We start from the raw sequence: 21475 nt of genomic DNA, 5'->3' as shown, positions 1-21475 counted from the left end.
CTGGTTACTTGAAAAAAATCATGGCTAAAATATCAAGAACTATTGACTATGACTGTGGCATGATGGCCCAATACTGGAAAAGATTCATATGCACTTACAAACTTCTGAAAACTTAGGGGACATTGAACACGTGACAGAAAGAACATGAGACCCTGAACTAAGGGAAAGGTATTAATGAATAAGTGTGCTTCTCCTGACAGGCAAAACTATGAGTCATCTCAGGACAGAGATAACTTTGACGACTTACAAGATAATTTGAATGATAGAGATACTATGGCCAAAAGCAAAAGAATATTTGGAGAGGTAGGGCGTGGCAATGCTAAAGAAGATATAAATACTTCCTGAGGAATAGAGGATGGCACCCTCTCCTAGACATCGTTTCCCTCTGCCTTTCAGCTCTGCCTGTCTTTGGGGGCTGTCTGTTTGTATATATAGCAAGTAAGATATAGTTAAGGCAGAACTCAGTTGAAGCAACTTTCCAGAGTTGCTGACAACACTGAGGAGCAACTTCTCAGAAATGCAGCTATCTTGGAGTCAACCATGTTCCTGTAAGTAGCCCTTCATTCATGTTTCTCTAAGTAAGCTTTATTGATGCATTATTTCACCAAGAAGAGTTTGGATAGTACTAACATTCTTTGGCATCATTGGTGCTATATCTGTTGTAAATTGAAATTTGTTCATGCCTTACATGCAGACACCAAACATAAGAGAACAGAGAAATAACTTTTTAGAATAAAATTTCACTGTAATCTTTGAGAACAGTGGTTCTCATTGAGAACTGTCTCTGTGATGAAAAAACATGACAATGTCCCAAGACATTTTCTATGATCTTAATTGACACGAGGATAAAAAGGTGAATTTTTACAAATATATAGTGGGAAATGCTGTTGAACACCTTCCTGAACAAGATATTACTCAAGTAAAAATGACTAGCTTCTTAAATTGAGAAATCATACTTTATTGAGAACACAAGATTCAGTGATGCAATTGTCTCAACTTCACAAGAAGAAGCTACAATCTTTTTGGTCTCTTGGTCTTTTACGTGTGTTTGGTCACTTGAATGCACTTGAAGAAATGTTCAGTTATAAAACCTAGTTCAGGTAATGACAGAACATTTGTGTCTTTCACTAATCCAGTACAAGCCGAATCTCTTAGCAACAGGAAAATTAAGCTTGTGTTAACAAATCACCTTTTTTTTTGTAGATTGTGTTTTCATGAAAAATGAATTGATAACAGCCAAAATTTATTTTATGAAATGGAGAACAGAATTATTTGCTATTTTATTTTACCTTATACTGATTAATTTTGAGATTATACTTGGAATATTTCTCCCTTCCTCTTACTCATTCCAAACCCTTTTCTATACCCTTCTTTGCTCTATTTGAAATTTATAGCCTCTTTTTTCATTAGTTGTTGTTATATGCATACATGTATATGTATATACATATATGTTCCTAAATATAAGCAACTCAGTCTGTATATTGTTTTGTTACTTGAATGTAACATGGCTGACAACTGGGTATTGCATAAACAATCAATATGCTCTTCCCTAGAAAGACTATTTCTCTTGTTCTCATATTCTTTAGTTGATTGTAGTTCTTCGTGTAGATATGATGTAAATTCTTATTTGCATCATGTTTTGGAGAAATTAATTAATGCAATGAAAATAACCTGTTATTTTCATTGTGTAGCTAAAATATTGTTTACTTATGTTGTTTATACACAAATTTTAGAATATTTCACGATTTAGACTATTGGTAGTTAGCTATTTTTTCTTGGCACAAATCATCAATGTTGTTTGGTAAAATGTCAAATGCACAAGATAAACATCGTGAGCTGAAAATTCCAGACTGTGACATCATTTTTATGACAGGACTGTCTTCAGCCTTATTGTCAGTAATTCAGCGGTCATGTGTCTATTCTCATCAGACATGAAGATAAAGCAAACAGAATTGTGCTCCTTGTACTATCAGTTTCCAAAATGCTGGCTTTAGAAATTCAGTTTTAAAAATTACTGGAGGATGTTATAAATTAAAATGAGCATAAGTTCACAAGCGATTAAAATATTTGTTGGACTAAATATTATGGATCAGTATCAGTGTAAGTTCCAAATGTTTGCAAAGTTGGAAAGTACTTCAAGAGCAAGTCAAAGATGTGGGAAGTGATCCAACTCTCAAACTATGTAGAGGGGAAATATTACTTATGTTTTCACAGTGAACAAAGCTTATGCCCCACTGGAGTTATACATAAGCAAATCATGCAGCCTAGGACCCCAAGAACAAACATAGCTTGCTAGACTGTTTAACACATAACTACATTTGAAAGAATCATCTGGGTGTAATTTCTCTCTTTGTAGCAGGGATGATTCAGCTTCTGCTGGTGTCAAACCTTCTCCTGTGGGAATGTGTGGTCTCCATACCCATGTGCCTTGACATAGAAGGATGCAACAAGTTGTTCCTTCAAGAACTCTTTGACCATGCAATTGTCATTGCTCAATACACCTCTAACCTCACCACACAAATGTCTGAGGAGTTTGTAAGTACCTAATTTCCTCTGGTTTCTTCTCTAAAGGGCTCTTCAAAAATTCTACAGATTAAACCAGATATAATCATGAACAAAATTTCAGATAATATGCCTTCATAGGATTAAAAGAATATATCAGATATTGAGAAATGGTACAGGAAGAATGGGAAATGTGATGAAATCTCAGAGACTTGTAAAGATCACATGATTTTAAATAATTATTTAAAGAGATATTTTCTGTAATTAGGGCTTTTTTGTAAAAATTGGCTGTCTCTTAACTCTAATTTATGACATTGAGGCCTAAAAGTGAGGTCAGGGAAGAAATCTGTTTTTCTGGCCTTGTATGGAGGGTCCAGTCTCCACGGTCTTTCTTCTCTTCACAGATGTGGAGCATAAGAGAAGTGCATTGCAGAGAATTATGTTGAGGGAAAAGAAATGAACTAATCTGAAGCTGTGTAAAGAAGAAACAACAAAAAGCTGTTTAGTTAGCCTCAAGTGCTGAGAATGGTGTCTATAGATTTCCAGGGACAAATTTTTAAAGCCATAGGGAGTGCTAGTTTAGAAAAGAAATGTATTCTCTTCCTACTGGAGATACAGGGTCTTTTCAGAATCAATCGGTGTAGGGAAAACAAAGATGACTTCAATACACAATTGGGAATCTGGAGAATATGTCTATAGATTTGTAAGGAATATGCATTCCTGTTGTCCTTTCACTTGCTAGGTTTTTTTTTTTCATCATGTATTCTTCATATACAATCTTTCAACTTCACAATACCCTTGCTATAAAAAGCGAGTCACATAGATAGGATTCCTTCAAATGAAATCACAAGAGTTAAACTGTCTGGGAACCCCTGACTTTTCAGGTAGATGATTTGGTTCTGTATAGTTTCAGTGGGGAATAAGACTTTTCCACTGTGAAAATGCAGGTAGTGATTACATTTCCTCAACACATAGTTTGAGAGACAGATGACTTCCTGTATCTTTGATTTTACAAATTCAATGATTGCTAGTAGAAAATATTCTGCTTTAATAAATACCTTAAGTAAAATCTTCAATTGATCACATATAAACATTAGATAATACTTTTAATCTTCCCTCATTCTTTGCTATATGTTTTCTTTAAAACATGCCTAGATAGTTTTATTTTAGTTAAAATTGTATCATTTTCCTCCATCCTTTTCCTTCTTCTACCCTTCTCATGTTTGCTCACTTTAATCCTTCTCGAATTAACAGCATCTATAGCTATGGCTATTGTTTTATTTTATATACATACATATATATTATAACACACACACATAGTCTGCTGAGTACATTTAATGTTGCATTGCTTATATGTACATGATTTCAGTCACTTGGTGTGGTATAACTAAGTAGAGGGTTCAGGGGTTCATCCCTTGGAAGTCTACCCTTCTATCAGTCATCTTTAGTTGCCAGGAGTTCCTTGTCTTGGGGTGGGAGCCCTTGAGATTCCCCCTTCAGTTCTAGTATATCTATTGGTGCTATTACTGCTCAAATCTTTAATGAGGCAGCCATATTTTTGTAGTAGCATGTGTATAACTTCCTTGTCCTTTCTAAGAGACACAGTCTCTGCAAATTTCTCATTTTCCTGGCTCTTATATTCTTTCTGTGTCCCATTTGTGTTGTTCTCTAATTTTCTTAATTAATTTTGACACCATCAGCACAATTACCTTGTAAATTTATCATGAACTTGGTATTGTCCAGACATAGATTCAGTGGTAATTGAGAAAGAGGTATAATTTCACAGCACATACTTAAAACTTAAAACAAACATGCCGTCTTAGACCAACAGTAAATAATAGATTCATAAATACAGATAAAAGAGTTGTGGCAGTGTAGAAAGGTTTTTAAACAGTCTTATTAAATAAGAAACACAGAGCCAAATACAGGGGTGAAAGCCGTAGAGATCAGAAAAATACTGACAGCCACCAGCTAAACTTAGCTCACCATGCCACTGTAGCTGCCCAACCAAGCTTCTTCCTGTCTAACCTGCACCATTATTGCCTTGCTGTTCTGCCTTCTCATTGGCTCTTAGCCCAGCTACCTCACTTCCTTGTCACTGTTTGTCTGTACAGATCTCCAGGTCTCAAGGATTGGTACTGGGATTAAAGGCATGTCACCACGCTTGGCTGTCCCCTAGTGTGTCCTTGAACACACAGAGACTTTGCTTGCCATGTGATCAGATTAAGGGCATGTGCTACCACTGCCTGACTTTTGTTTATGGCTGGCTGTGTCCTCTGATCTCCAGGCAAACTTTATTTACTAACATAAAAATAAAATATCACCACATTTCAGCACAAATAAAATATCACCACATTGGCAGTTTGAAAAAACATAGCCCCCAAAGGAAGTGGTACTATTAGGAGATGTGGCCTTGTTGGAGATGGTGTGTCACTATGAAGGTAGGCTTTGAGGTCTCATATTTGCTCAAACCACCACCATTGAGACTGACTACTTCTTGTTACCTGCAAGTCAAGACATAGCCAACACCATGCCTGCCTGCACAATGCCATATTCCCTGCCACCATGCTCCCCACTATGATGATAATGAACTAAACCTCAGAAAATGTAAGCCACACCAATTAAATATTTTTCCTTTATAAGAGTTGCCATGGTCATGGTGTCTCTTCACAGCAATAGAAGCCCTAACTAATACACTAGTCTATGTTATTCAGCTAACCTCATAAACAAGATATGTAAAACCTTTAATGTTTTAGAGTGCTAGTAATTGTATAGCTTTCTTTCCAAATTAATTTTCAGGAAGGGCAAAAATAACAAGAGAAAAAGTGGAAGAAATTAGGTGGTTAGAAACTGAGATTAGAAATGAAATTGTATATCTAATGGGAAGAATATGTAAGTAGAATATGTTTGCTTAAATATTCAATTTCAGGTAGTGCTTATTTGTTATAAACTGCACATCTATGAAATACATTTATATAATTATCATAGGTGCAATTATTTAATTCAGAAATGCCAATAAACTGAAATAATTTATTATTTTCAGGATGAAAACTTTGCCAAAAGCCTGGGGTACAAAGCCAGGAACTCCAGCATCTGTCACACCACTTCCCTTGCTACTCTGGAAATCAATGAACAAATCCAACAGACACAAGTAAATCTTCATTCCTGGTTGTCACCAAAACTTCGGAAGCAGTACACAAGGTTTACTGTGTTATAGGTTATTTCAGGTGTATTATAGGGGTGGTTATAACATATCAAACAAAACAGAGAAGAATGAATAGTCAAAAAACAATAGCATTATACAGTTAACAAACTAGAAAATAAAACTAATGCTAGTTCAGATTGTACAGATTCATAAATGGTCCATCCACAGGACAGATTTTTTTAGCCAGTGCCATGCCTGCACGATTGTATTTACCTTAATCTAAGTTGGACATTCATGGATGAATATACACTCATGCACATGTGGAATAGATGCAAATAGAGTTGCATTTATTACAATAGGCTCCTCCACTGCCACATATTTCTTAACTGACCAGAATGTCGTTTATTTTCTGAAATTCAATACACCCCTATTTCTGTTTGCTTTTCATTACATGTGCAGTCTTTCCTGACTGCTCTGCCTTCTTCCCTGTCATAATTGAAAATCAGCTGAACAAGAGATTCTCCTCATACCATATCATGTGCCTCAGACTAACCTGTTTTGATGAGGTCTACTTATTTTGCAAGCTCTAATGTGTAATTGTGATGATCTATCCACTGTGACTCCCTGTCAGAGCAAATCTCAGTATAATTTAAACTAAGCTAATATGTGTGCCCATATCATACATATAAACTGTTTGCTATTATTTTATTAGTAATATCTAACACCTAGACAGAAGCTATTCCCGTTAATTAAAATGTGATTATATTGAAGGAAGAAGAGAGGAAGGAAAGAGAGAACATTTCCTCAAAGCTAGACACTTCAAAAAGCACTCTGTTGACACTGATGCATTTTGTCCTCACAAAAGTCCACCGACACAAGGTACCATTAGGAAGATTATGAAGAGAAGCTCCAAAGGTTACACAGACCTTACATCACTTGCATGCCGGACAAGAATGTGAAATTGTGCTTCATTCACCACAGATATCACTCTTACTCACCATGCCACAGTGCTCCCAGCAACCTGTTTTGTCATAAAAATTTGTCCTTCTTTCTTTTATGTTCTTTACACGTATATAGAACAATGTTTACTTGGATTCCTCCCTACTGCCCAATATAATTACTACTAGAGTTGCTAAGAGACATCACAGCAAGTATTTTAAATTGGTGAGGAATATCATGTGTGATCCTGGCAATGAACACACCTGGCTGTAGTGTGTGTGTATGTGTGTGTGTGTGTGTGTGTGTGTGTGTGTGTGTGTGTGTGTGTGTGTCTAAAATCCAATGGGTTTTACATCAATGTTGTTAAAGGCAAGGATGTTCTTGTCTTGTATATGCCCATAAATGGGCTGCTCTTTTAGCACCTAGGAAAGGAAGTAATGTAGAACATGAAAAGTCTATTTATGAATGTATTGTTTTCTTTCTTATAGTTTTCAATATCCTAGAATAATATAGAAATTACAGGTGGGTATGAGTTAACCAGTTTGGGTTTTTGGTTTTTTTTTGGCATGAAAATGGTTTAGACCATTTGCCAATGATAACACTGGTGTCTTTATTTGAATCAGGTCCTACCTAGTCTCAGCAAAGCTTTGGTTTTCCATAGACAAGGGAAATAACCAAATACAGAAGACCTCATGAGGAGGGCAGATGATAGAATGTAGAGGAAAAACAAAACATGATCAACTTCTCAGAAAAACAAAATGATCGTTTATTTATTATTTGCTTTTATTTTAGTAAACTGTAATTCGGTGGCTTAAAATTTTTATTTTTATAATTTGTCATTTACCCAAAAATTTTCTAAACACTTATTAAAATCATATAGATATTATAGTTCACCATGATTGTGCCATTACCACATGTATCTACCATGTTGTATTTCACTTATTTTTAAACTTGATGTTCAATCATGATTGCTTAGTCAGATGAACTTCTCAAAGTGATGATCAGCATTTCACGAGCCTGGTACCACCCTTTGGAACACCTAGTGCGTGCAGTGGCTGCTCTTAAAGGGACCTGTGAGACAATGCTGTCGAAAATCAAAGAGGTGGAGGAAAAAAATCAAGAACTTCTAGAGGAAATGAAAAGAATCCTTGTCACAGTGAGTGTTCTCTCTATATTTCTCTCTTTTCTTTTTTCTTTCTTTTTTTCCAGGAAAGATGTATTTTGTTGTAGTGAGAAATGAATCTGAAAATATGTAATTTGCAAGAATTAAATTTAGGTTTCCAACTTGTTCACAGCTTTAATAGTTATTCTCTGAGGTTCCTTACTGAGAAACTCATATACCAGGAAACTCAACAGAAAAGAGGTCTTACAGTTATTTGGTCAGTGCCTTGATTTTTGACTGAAACCTTTTATTTCTAAATTTTCACTAAACTTTAATCAAAATTATAAGGAATGTGTTCTGGGACTGGAGATATGTATCAATATATAAAACCCTTCCTTGCGTTTTATTTCCCTGAATTCACATTTAAAATGGATATTGTGGTTTATGCTTATAATCCCAGTACTGGGGAGTCAGTCCTGGTGAAAGAAAGAGAACCTATGGAGAGAGAGAGAGAGAGAGAGAGAGAGAGAGAGAGAGAGAGAGAGAGAGAGAGAGAGAGAGAGGAGGCATGAGGCACCTGAAAAACATTTCCAAGTTGAACTCTGGCCTTAAAAATTAATGTGCACCTACACATATGGACATTCATGTACACACACACACACACACACACACACACACACACACACACACACACACGAAGGCATAAGAACTACTGATTACTACAAATAATACATGTTCTTCTGGTGATTAGGTTCATCCTGGAGCTGAAGAAAATGCTTACCCTGCTTGGATGGGACTAGCAGAAGTGAGGTCTGCCAATGAAGATACTCACCATTTTGCTCTTAGTAACCTGTTGCACTGCCTGCGAAGTGATAATGATAAGGTTGTCACTTATCTTGAGGTCGTGAAGTGCCAAGTCATCCATAATAACAACTGCTGAGCATATATCCATTCAGCTACTGCTCGGATTGTCCTTGATAATTAAAACTATCAATGCTTCTTTTGATTTTTTATTTGTTTTTTGCTTTTGCTTATTTGTTTTTTAAGACGGGGTTTCTCTGTGTAGTCCTGGCTGTCTTGGAACTCATTGTGTAGACCAGACTTGCCTCAAACTCAAAGATCCACCTGCCTCTGCCTCCTGAGTGCTGGGATTAAAGACATGTGCCACCACCACCCAGCTTTAGATTTTATTTTTTGCATGCACACATGGTTATAATGAATTGCTTCTTAAAAAAAATAAAAATTTATTCTTTAGAAAAAAAATTGTGTGTGTGTGTGTGTGTGTGTGTGTGTGTGTGTGTGTGTGTGTGTGATTCCTAACAGTGGGAGTGGGATATCTCTTACTTTGTTGGCTGCTCTTGGGACACTTTTCTTCCTATTGGGTTGCTTTCCCAACCTTTGTATGAGGATTTGTGCCTAGTCTTATGGCATCTTGCTATGACATGTTCCATTGATATTCTTGGAAGGTCTGCTCTTTTCTGAGGGGAAATAAAGGAGCAGTGGTGTAGGTAGAAGTTTTCCTGTGTCCCACCCAGTCCCACAGCTGCTTAGTCCCAAGTAAAGATAAAGAGACTTATATTAATTACAAACTATATGGCCTATGGCTCAAGCTTCTTGCTAACTAGCACTTACAACTTAATTCAAACCACTCTTATTAATCTATGTTTTGTCACGTGGCTTCATGGCAATACCTGTTCTCTCACATCATGTTTCTCTTGGCTGCAGCTTGCAGCATCTCCTGTGGCTTTACCATTCTTCATCTCCATTTTCAGTTTGAATCTACCACCTAACCTTATTCTGCCTCATCATTGGCCAAACAGCTTTATTTATAAACCAATCAGAGTGATACATATTCACAGCATACAGAAAGGCATCCCACAGCACTTCCCCTTTTCTGTGTAATCAAAAAGAAGGTTTTATTTTTAACATAGTAAATTATATATATATCAAAACAGTTTTCAAGCAAGAATTATAGTTATAATATAATATTTAATCTACTTGTATTTGGTAAAACTAAAGAAAATATCCTATCATCTATCCTATATTTGTAAGTCTAAAGTTTTATATCTAATTTACCTTTAGTCATAATTAAGGAATACTGTAATTATAACTATCTTGTCTTCAATTCTATCAAAGATCCCAGAAGGATATAATATTACCTAAGTAAACATTGTAAGCAACTTTCAAAATTTTAGAAATGACAAGAGACATTGAGTTGCTTGGACAATCATCCAAGGTTCCTCTGCAACATTGGGGCATCCATCTTCAGCCTACAGGCCTAAAGTCTCTGGCAGACTTTTTAGTGAAGCAGGAAATTTGAAGGACTGTGCAGCCTATTAGCAAAGTTCATTGTTTTCTTCTGTGTTCTGCAGAATGTCTGGCAGTTTATTCTGTGAAGAGGGAAACTGAAGGACCATCTTGCCCTGTTTAGGTAAGGTTTAGTGGTCATTTTCCTATGGGTTCCGTACATCCAGTTTATACAACATACTGTCAAGAAGTCCAGGAAAGAGCAGTATTTTGCCCAAATGGCCACTTTTGCCAAGCAAAAGATAAATTCTATGTGGAATGACTTTAATGCCCATCTTCCTCTTTTGAAGTAATTGGTGCTGCCAGGAGCAGACATGTCTCATTATCCAGAAAGGTCTAAGTGTTTTAAACATATAAAATTTTTTTATTTAAGTATCCTGTAGGTCTCTGAAGTATTTGAGGATTACCTTTCTATCTGAAATATATGTTTGCATATCTATAAAAACTAACTAACATGACTATAAGTTTGACTATTAAGATGATTATTAAGTTATATTTCTTAGTTATATATTACAATTTTAAATGAGTACATAAACATAATACCTTAAACAAAAGTATATATATATATATAGTATAACAAAATTAATCCTAAATTTGTATTAATAAACCAAAAATCTATATTAATGTAAAATATAAGATTAGTAGTTGTATTTTGGATTAAAGTAGATTCAATAATATATCCTTTTATCCTATAATTTCTATATTATGCTGGTAAACTAATTTAGCAATTTATCAGCCTTATAATTTGCACTGGTATGAATTCTTGCATATCAATACAAATATAAACTATTTTTCTATTCCTATTTAAGATAATAATATATTGATACAAACTCAAAATTATAATTATCATATTATACATATGTTCCTACTCCTATTTAAAATATTTTGTATATAGATACAAACGTAAAATTACATTTGCCATACTGCATGTGTGTTCTACCTCTGTCTAGGATATTTTGTATATTGATACAAATTAAGGATATTGTTGTCACATTGCACTATACATTTTTCCTCTGAGTAAGATATTTTATATACTGTCACAAATTTGAGGTAAATACCTTTATACTGTACATCTGTTTACAGATTGTTTACCTTGATGATATGAAATGTTAGTTCTTAGTTATTTAGATAGAGAACATTTACAGATTAATAGTCACCCATGCTTGTCATATCTACAGTTATTTTAATTGGGTTTTCCAGATTTACAGAAATATATGTCAGATGGATAGATGATCTTCAAACACTTCATAGACTTAGAGAACATAGCATTTAAATGTTTTAATAACTAAGAATTTTGTTGATGTGAGACACAATTGTTCCTGGTAGCACCAATCTACACCTAAGAGAATGTTGGGCTTCAAAGACACTCCGTATAGAAGTTTGTCTTCTTGGCAAAACATGGGATACTGGGCAAAGAACTGCCCGTGCCTTGGCTGCTGACAGTATGCACACTCTCCTTTCTGGACAAGTAGAACACAAGGAAAAATGACTGCTGAACCTTGCCAAGATAGGGTAAGAGGGTCTTTCAAAATTCCTTCTTCTGAAAATGGTCTGTCAGATATTCTAGGCCTGTAGCCAATAATGGTTGCCCAATGGTGCTGAGAAACATTAGATGACTCAGGCTGCCATCTATCTGTCAATTCTTGCAATTTTTGGAAATTGCATGCACTTCCTGTTTTCTCAGGTAATATTATTTTCCTTCTCAGGTTTTTGATGGGGTTGAAGACTAGATAATTACAGTTATAATCTTCTCATATCTTAGCTAGGAACATTTTAGGTACTAAAGTTAGATTCTTCAGGACAGGACAGCTATTGAAATAATCTCTGTAATTTGTCATTTACCTATGGTCTGGACATTTATGAACATCTAATATAAGTTTCTTGTTTGATGTTGTTCTTGTCAGTTGCATTTCTATTTTATGTTATTACATTTCCCCTCTCCTGAACAATACTTGATAATTGTTTCAATTGTATATAGTTTTATATTAGATTAAAACTTTCTGATTTAGACAAAAAAAGGGGAGATGTAGTAGGTACCTATTCTACCTGTGACCTTGAAGTACCAGTCCCTAAGGCATGGCCCTGGGGCTAGCTTAAGCTGGGGGGCATATATACTTGGCCCTTCTCTCCCTTGTAGGCTTGGATGGTGCAGACTGACTCAGGCAGCAGGAGCAGTGTGGGATAGGACCTCAGCCTTCCATGACTCTGTGATGATTTTGCCTATTCTGTTCAGTGAGTTTTTCTCCCCAACACAATTTCTAGATAAATAGTTCCTTTATCAGTATCTGTGGATTATCAGCAATACAGTGGACCTGGAGGATGGGGAGGTAAGAAGGAAGGCTACAGTCAGATGTATTGTATGAGGGAAGAATAAACAAAAAGAAAAACAAAGGTAAAATCCAAAGTAAAAACTTGTCATACCTCCTTTTGTTTATTTAATATAAAATTGATTCATGGTATTGTTATATTCCTGTGAAAGCTTTCCAAACTTAGTGGTTTGTCTTGCCAATAAGACAATTGCCCTTTTGCTATAGAACAGGTAAGTCAGGATGGGTGAACTTAGAACCAAAGCAAGAAATCACTGATAATCAATAAATACATTTTAAAAAAGAAATTTGGGGATAGGCTTTGGAAGAAAATTGCTCTTTACAAGCAAACTTTCAGTCTAATGATAGGCAAGACAAGTACTGTAAAAGAACAATCTCCCTAACCATAAATTGTAAACATTCCATAACCCTGTTTGGACACCAACATGAACTGACTCTGTATTTCTCCAATAACAAACACTCTTAACCATGGTCTCCCTTAGCACTATCTCAGACAGATTCCACATGTTCAGGTCACTTTAGTTTTGACACTTCATCTCATGCTCAAGTTCTTTTGTACCCTCCCCCCAACCTCCACTTATTAAGGTAACACAGCAGGGAAGGCAGATCTCATCTGTTCTTACAGTGTTTCTGTTTCTCTCGCTCTTCTGCATATCAACATCTGTAGCTTTCTTAGATCAGAAGATGAGGACAAATGAGAAATAGTGACACAGAATTTGATAACTGAAGTGTATTACTACTATGGCTCAAGTCACATTCTGCTGAGAATCAGGTGCTTCTGTTTTGGGAACACAAGGGGACACCACAAGGAGAAAAAGTGAAGAAAATTCTGTGAGTTTCAGCTGAACCTGTGAAAGAAGTTTTGATGAATATGTGAATGGTCTTACTAAAGTTAATACAGCAGATAATGCTGCAAAAGACACAAAGCATTTCAAAGCACAGCAAGGAAGGAAGTAATTAAACTTATATAGATTTACATGAAAGTAATGACTTTGAGATGCAGTCATGAAGGTTTGATGAAATACAGATCAATAAAAATAAGAAGGCCACATGTCTATTAATTAATCTAGAATTCCTTTATAGTATAGGTCATGCAAATAGGATGAAAAGAATTTAGGAAATAATCACAGACATCTTTAAATAAATATATGACAACATTTTTTCTGTATGCATCACTGTTAAAATGGGTAAGTCCTGGTGAAAATTGGTTTTGCAATATAGAGGATGATTTATAGAATTTGGAGAGCTTTTATTTACTCTATGAGCAAATGGAAAATCATCACAATTTTAAAGAAGAAAACAATGTCATTGGAACTGAAAATAAAAGTATTAATCTAGTTTAAAAGCTTGTAGGACTGGGTAGCTGACAGGAAACGAAAGAGTTGAACTTGAGAATCAAGTTGAAATACCATTTTGACCTGGATTTATTAGGAATCTCTAGAGTCACAAAGCTTATGGAACAAACCTCTCTCTCTCATAAATATATAGTCATCTTTATATGTATATGGAATTTATTGGAATGACTTACAGGCGGTAGTCCAGCAATGGCTAGCTATGATTAGAAAGTCCAATAATCTAGTACTTGCTCAGTCCCACAAGGCTGGGTGTCTCAACTGATCTTCTGTATATGCTGGATCCTGAAGAAGTAGGTTCCAAAGCCACTAAAAAAAATGGATGTATTGACAAGGCAAGGTCAAGAAGGTGAAGAATGAATGAATCTTTCCTCCTTCCATTGTCCTTATATAGGCTTAGAGCAGATAGTGTGGCCCAGACTAAAGATGTGCCTTCCCACCTCAAAATCTGGATTAAAGGCATATCATCTTCTGGATTGTAGTTCATTCCAGGTATAGTCAAGTTGACAACCAAGAATAGTCAACATGATGTGATAAGTCAACAAGCACTCAGAGGAAAACAACGAATCGATAGTAAGGGATACATGGGGTATATATAGGAGGGGATTCCATGGAGGAATGGGGCAGCAGAGGTGTGAAAGGGACTGAGGAACCTGGAACTAGATGAAAAAATTAGATGTACAAAATCCAAGACAAATTTTTTTTTTTAGGTAAACTAAATTTTTGCCCAATTACCTATGAGTTTGCTTTTCCTGTAATTCATTGACTCAGCACCAGAAATCACAGAAATATTCTTACTCAAACTGCAGAAGTGAGTTTAATAATAAGTTAATCAAATGATTCTATTAAATTATTCATAAACCAGAAGAAAAGTGTTTATACTGCTTGGAAACGATGAGTTGTGAGTCTTGCATCTTTTTTTTAACACTTACATAAACACACAGTATAAGTGATATAGGAACAAAGCAAAGTGAAATCAATCCATTTCTTTGCCAAGCCATCCGGGAGCAGAACCTCAGGCTTACTCAACTCTGTTTCAAGTTTTGCCCATTTTCTCATTCTGATTGCCATCATTTGGATCTGGAATGTTCCCTAAAGTGCCATGCAGCCTGTTTCCCCAGTCTGTGGGACTATCGTTGCCCACTTAGCTTCAGCTGTCAAATTGACATGGCCTGGAGTTATATGAGGGCTCTCACGTGGGGAATTGCCTCAGTCAGAATGGCCTGTAGTAATGTTTGGGGGACATTTTCTCGACTTCTAATTGTATAGGAGGACCCAGTCACCTATGGGTAGTTCCATCTTTGGTCATGTTGGCATGGTTGTATGAGAAAAGCAGTTTTCCTCCGTGGTTTTGTCTTCAGTCTCTGTTTCCAGATTCCTGTCTTGAGTACTTGTCCTGACTTCTCTCAGTGATGAAGCTTATTCGACTCAACTGATTGAAAATGAAATTTTGAATCTAATACTCAGAACCACTCATCCTGCTAAAGTCAATTAAAAATAGTATAGTTTAAATGAACATAAGAACAGAGCCTTTAATACTGTCTTAGAATCAAACACTCTAGTTACCTAGTTACCACAAGGGTTTTAAATTTTTATTTGCAAATACCGTTTGTGTTCATACTGAGAAAAGGAAGAAAAAAACTGTCATAACCTTCTAAAATTACTCAAAAAACATTTAACTGACAATCGCTATATTCATTAGATCACCACACTTATAAGTCAGCCCATAAAAGATATGATTGGCCACTGAACTCATATATCCTATACTTTTACACATGTACTTAAAAAATACAGAACACATGCACACAGACACACACACACACATCTTTTTGAAATTATAATATAATTACAACATTACTTCTCTTTCCTATCCTCCACCCTTGACTCTCAAGTTCATGGCTTCTTTTTTCTTTAATTATGGTTACATATGTGTGTGTTGCATTTATTTATACACATAAATACAAATTTCCCTGTCTATATAATGTCACCTTTAAATTTTGTGGCATCTGGATTCATGCTTATGAGCAAAGACCAACACTCCTGACATTATGAATCTTAGACACTAACTGAGAAAGAAAGGAAAAGAGAGGTGGGGAGGGAGGGAGGGAGAGAGAGAGAAAGAAAGAGAGAGAAAAGAAAGAAACAAAGAAACAAAGAAAAAGAAAGGACACATTTGAACACAATAACTTTGTGAAGCATGTGAACAGGAGATCTGTGCTTTAGGAAAAGAAATTGCAAAGTAGTGAAAGAGACCTAGGTAAGTAGTTAGAAAGAAGTGCTTGTAAAGTTCAATTTAGAAATCAACAAGAAAGGCAAGCTATGATTTTTCTGATAAGTCAGACAAAGGTGTTAATCTCTTGAATGTAAGATTCAAATTTTCCACCTCCAATAAGATTTATTTCCCTAATTTTTAATTTTAAAAAATGCCTCATTCAGTATCTAACATAGTTATATGGTCTTCAAAAATATCCAAGTGTGAGTGTTGTGAAAATTCTACCCTTTTCTGTTCAACTGGGTAGATTTTTGAAGTATATTGCAGTAAACTGAAAATTAAGTTCATTTTAATGAGATAATTTTTAAAAAAATCTTTTAGAAAACAACATTGAAAACTTGTGTTCATTGAGCAATGGAAATGTTCAGTGTGCCCAGGATTACATAATTTAAAAGTATGTTGTATGTATGTGCAGTACATGTGTGTATCTGTGTGCAGTAGAGGGGCTTATGAACCTATGTTCACATGCCGATACACGGAGGATATCAGGTATCTGTTTCTATTGATCTCCACATTAGTCTCTTGATATAGGGTCTCTAACTGAACCTAGATTTAACTATTTTCTAGTTAAGGCTCTCAACTACTAAATACAAGTAATCTTCCTGTCATCACTGTGTCCTCTAGGCACAGACATTACAGGCATGCACACCTGGCTTATTATTGTCAGTGCTGGGACAAAATCCCAGGTGCTCATGCTTGTGCAATAAGCCTCATAGCCCACTAAGCTCCAGCTCCTATGACTTAAAGCAGCAACACGTACTCCAATCATATAGTATAATATTGGAATATAGCACCTACACTGCACACAAAATATAAATGATTAGCCAGATAGCACTCATAGAAATAGCTATCCTGAAGGTTTCTCTTCTCAGAAAAAAAGGTGTTTGTCTTCAAAGTTTCTAGTCAATGTGTTCTGTAGGCACACAGACATAAATAGATGCATAAACATGCATACATGACACTTATTTGACTATCAAAATAATTAACTATGTGCAATCGAAATCCAAATTTTTAAAATGCTTTATGTGGTTGAGAAAAAGTTATAGGTAAGCATCTCTCTTCATTTCTATGTATAAAATTTTGAAGGACAAACTAATCACCATTCTATCTTTTACTTCTCCATCAACAATACAGGTATTGGTAAATTGTAATCTAGATTCTACAATACAATTCTTCCTGAAAGATTGTACACCCCAAGGCAGACTGAAAATAAACCCATGATGCATAAAAAAAATGAATGATACTTATACTGGCTACCATTACACATCACCATTTGTATGGAGAATTAATGAATATAGTCTACCAGACATTTAAAGAATTATGAAAATCAAAGCTTCTCAAAATACTTCCCACAAATTCAAGTTGGCAGAAAGAAAGCAATTTCATTGCTTAACAGACATTCGTGTGATACAGAATACTTTCTTAGCATCTTACAGCTTCCATATATAAAGGATTCTATGTGTTTTTCTCCCAGCTGCTGACAAGACTTTTCTACTTTTCTCTAAATATTTAGTCATAAAAATTTCTTCCTGTGATTCATAATCAACTCTGGTCTTCTGATAAATATAGAAAGATATGGACAAGTTTACTTTCAGCCTTGGCAATATAGGTGTAACCAGGAGACTTTTCATGAAGGAGAAGTTTGTAAACTGACTCTGGATCTGATGACTAAAAGAGTAACAGAGAAACACAAAATAAATGGCCAAGACCCAGATTTTCCCATAAAACTCACAGTGTTGGACACAGAATCAGGAGGAAAGATGGGCGCTCTCTTCCAGCAAGAAGGAGTCATGTTTTCCACAATCCTTGTCTTTCAGTCTTTTGTCCTCCACTGGGATTTCATCACTGCAATTACTAAACTAATGTTCCTTAAAGAAGGCAAAGTCCTGCAAGAGCAAGAACCTAGCAGGCAAGGCTCCACAGGCCTGAAACTCTCCTCAATACAGACAAAAGTTAGGGTTTGGAGAGTGCACAAGCATGCAACTACAACAGACAGCAGAACCTGGAGCATCTTACTGTCTAACAGGAACTGACTCCTCTCTGCTTCTCAGACATTTGGGGAAGCTGAGGCAGGAGTAAGGAGATCATATGACAAAGTCTGGCTGGAGCAGCCTCTGTCTCTATACTAGCATGCATCTGGCTTCTGTAACCTACATCTACCACTTTATCCTGTCTGGAGAAACCACTTCCGCTCCCACAGGCAGTACACATAGGGAAATTGCAAACAAAATCATCAGATAAGTCCAACAGACAAGGATAGTGTGGCAAAACTGAAGCTTCAGCTGTTCTTAGGATCAAAGTTTCAAAACTGTGCCAGAAACTTTATGCTAATGGAAAGAGTTTTTCTTTTTAATTTTTTTTTCAAATTATGTGTATGTGTCTGCACGTGGGTGTGGGAATGCAAGTGTGGATGTCAGTGAAGGGCAAAAGCTTGGAATCTTCTCACTGGAGCTGTAACAGGCAGTTGTGAGCTGCCAGTGTAGGTGCATTAAATTGAACTTGGATCATCCGGCAGGGTAATAGGTGCTTTAAACTGCTGAGCCCAGTCTCCTGTCTGGTAAATAGATTTTACTGCAAAGGAAAATTTCCAGAAAGAACTTTACCTAGCCTAATTCTTCTTCAGGGTTGACTGGCTGATAAGGATTAAGTCATTATGAAGTCCCTGGAATGTTGCAGGTCCAGAGCCCAAAATTATACTTTATCTTGGACTATCTTTAGTTAGTCACCTTAATTGCCATTCCTTGCCTGCTTCAGTTTCTGACCTAACTTCCTGTAACTAACTGGCAAACCTTTTGGAATACAGGAACTTCACAGACCACACTTCTCTTAAAGAAAAGGCAAAGACTGTGATGAGGTAGCTCTGAGTAACACAGCAGAGATTTTTCCTCTGGTTTAATCCAACCACCCAAAGTTTCCATTTGAAAATTGCATTGTTTTCAATGGAACCAATGAATGTTTCATTGTTCTGCTACTATAAAAACCAATGAAATTCTTGTCACTTTGGAAGATAGTCAGAGCAACCAGAATCTATGTTCGAAGCTTAGTCACTCATAACTGGCTCCAGAATAAACTATTTCTTATCCAGTTTGCACCAACATAACATAGGACCTAAAGTCTACTCATATAACTGAAAATGCTCTGGCAACAACTAGAATTGATTTGTCATAGCAAGATCCCCAAAAGTAAAACTTGAATAAGTATTCTTCTACACCACTCCCCAAATCAATCAGAGGTGGCAATTATCTCACAGGAATTTTAAAGCAAGTTAAAGCATTCTAACACATGTTAAAATTTTTCTCAAGGTACTGAAAATTATCACATTAAAGTCTGAAATTTTTAAGAAGAGATTTAAGTGAAAACTATCAAAATTGAAAGTAAAAGGACAAAATATGGATTACTGAATGAGTGGGACCATAGAGTGGAAAGCACAAGTGGTACCATGTAGACTAACTACAGAGACTAGCTAGACAACACAAGATGACCAAGTGATTGAATAATTATATTTCCAATAGACAGGAGGCAAAGAAGGGTGCTGTGACGTCCCTCAAAAACACTTCCAAGTTTGGTTAAAAATAAAACACTACAGATAGGAAAGTCTTGGCTTTTTGAAACAGAATAAATAAAAAATACATTCAAAATGATCACAGTTTTGGAAAGAAAAGATGTGTAAAATGGCAATAGCCTGTGATGTTTGGTACTCTGTGTAGCCTACTGACCAACAGCTTCAAAATAAGTAACCGCAAAGAAGGAAGCCTCTGGTGTCCAATAGGCAATATTACCCTATTTTATGGGAGCTGACTTTAGCTCTCTCTCTGTCTCTCTCTGTCTCTCTGTCTCTCTCTGTCTCTGTCTCTCTCTGTCTCTCTGTCTCTCTCTCCCCCTCTACAGTAGGGGATTTGCAAATGATATTTTGAAAGGTCTTCAGTGTTATTTATCCTTCTCCACACTCACTCCTTTACCCTATGCTCCACTCCGCTACACCAATTTAACTCTTTTTGCTCCTTTATTTACTTTTAACCAGTTATACTAAGGAGTTTTCTCTCCCCTCCCTTGAAAACCTCTTCATGTGTTTCCTTAGCAATTTCATGGCTTTTATGGCTATTTCAAATGAAACACACATATTTAGAGATTCAAAGCTAACATATATGAGGTAAAGCATGTGTAACATTTGTCTTTGTGGGTCTGGAGTACCTCATGCAGAATGATTATTTCCAGTTCTATTGAATTTGCCTGTGGATTTTAGGATTTCAATTTTCTAAATAGCCAAATAATATTCTACTGTGTAAATACAACACATTTTCAATATTCACTCAGCAATCAATGGATGTATTATCCATTTCCTGGCTATTGTTAGTAGATCAGATATGAGGAGCAGTGAGCAGGTGTCTCTAGAGTAGGATGTGGAGTCCTTTGGGAATATGTCCCAGAGTAGAATAGCTAGATCATGCAGTAGATAATTACTCACTTTTAAAGGAAACTACACACTGAATTCCACAGTGGCTGTAACGCTTTTTATACCCATCAGCAGTGAATAAGTATCCTTCTTTCTCCACTTACATGCCAGTACTTACAGTCTTTAAATAAACTAAACACTAACAAGTCCAATTAAAAATGAGGTATTGAACTAAATAGTTTTCAAAGACGGAATACAAATATCTTAGAAACATTTAAAAATATTCAATGTGTTTAGGCATCAGAGAAATGTTAGTTATAATTATTAATAATTTCATCATATGCATAGTTTTTTTAGTTTTTGCATATTTTATGTACTAATGCTCTGTCATTTGTTAGATGGTAAATATTTTTCCCATTCTATAGGCTACCTTTAATTTGAATGATAGTACCTTTAACTTTACAGAATGCTTTTAGTTGCATGAAGTCTTGTTCACAAATTGTTGGTCTTAGTGCCTGTGAAACCTGGGACAGGGTGAGAAAATATCTCCTATGCTGATAAGCTCAAATTCATCCCCTAATTTCTATTCTATCAGATGCAGCATAATTAGAAGGGTTTTATGCTGCCAGTAGTCCTTGATTAATTTGGAGTGTATTGTGTGCAGGGTGAGAAGGAAGGATCTAGTTTCATTCTTCTGTATGTAACTACTCACTTTGATCAGCTCCATTTGGTGAAGATGCTGTCTTTTCTCCAGTGTCCATTGTTGTCCTCTTTGTCAAAAATATGACGGCTATAGGAGTGTGGGCTTATATGTGGGCATTCTATTCCACTGATGAATGTATCATTTTTATTCCAATACCATGTTTTTTCTCTAACATTGTAGTAAACGTTGAAATCTGTGATAGTGATAACTCTTGCAATATAATTTTTAGTCTTTTTAAAATTCTTTGAGATTATAATTACATTTCTCCTGTTCTTTTCTCCCTCAAACCCTTCCATATATACATCTCTGCTCTCCTAGTTCATAGCCTCTTTTTCTATCATTTGTTATTGCATGAATATAAGTATTTGGATAATTCTATATATTCCCAAATATAAACCACTGCATCTATACAATGTCACTTGCATGTGGATGT

At 35.8% G+C, this 21475-nt stretch overlaps 1 protein-coding gene across 1 annotated transcript; it reads left to right on the top strand.

Moving 5' to 3' along the window:
- The first annotated feature begins 517 nt into the window (after window positions 1–517).
- On the top strand, window positions 518–8628 carry LOC128103322 (prolactin-like). The gene is made up of 5 exons (XM_052727591.1): window positions 518–548; window positions 2360–2535; window positions 5546–5653; window positions 7563–7742; window positions 8440–8628. The coding sequence occupies exons 1-5, from the start codon at window positions 518–520 to the stop codon at window positions 8626–8628; spliced, it is 684 nt and encodes a 227-aa protein (XP_052583551.1).
- The last annotated feature ends 12847 nt before the right edge of the window (window positions 8629–21475 follow it).

This window comes from Peromyscus californicus, unplaced genomic scaffold, assembly GCF_007827085.1.
Source record: "Peromyscus californicus insignis strain IS unplaced genomic scaffold, ASM782708v3 Scaffold_8__1_contigs__length_139910024, whole genome shotgun sequence".
Lineage (NCBI taxonomy): Eukaryota > Metazoa > Chordata > Mammalia > Rodentia > Cricetidae > Peromyscus > Peromyscus californicus.
Note: the sequence above shows the minus strand (reverse complement) of the source record. Positions and strands in the feature narration are given on the sequence as shown.

Coding starts and splice junctions, on each gene's coding strand:
- LOC128103322 (XM_052727591.1), top strand. CDS start 518: ATGCAGCTATCTTGGAGTCAACCATGTTCCT. Junction 5,654..7,562: donor AACAAATCCAACAGACACAA/GTAAATCTTCAT, acceptor ATGATTGCTTAG/TCAGATGAACTTCTCAAAGT. Junction 7,743..8,439: donor TGAAAAGAATCCTTGTCACA/GTGAGTGTTCTC, acceptor TCTGGTGATTAG/GTTCATCCTGGAGCTGAAGA.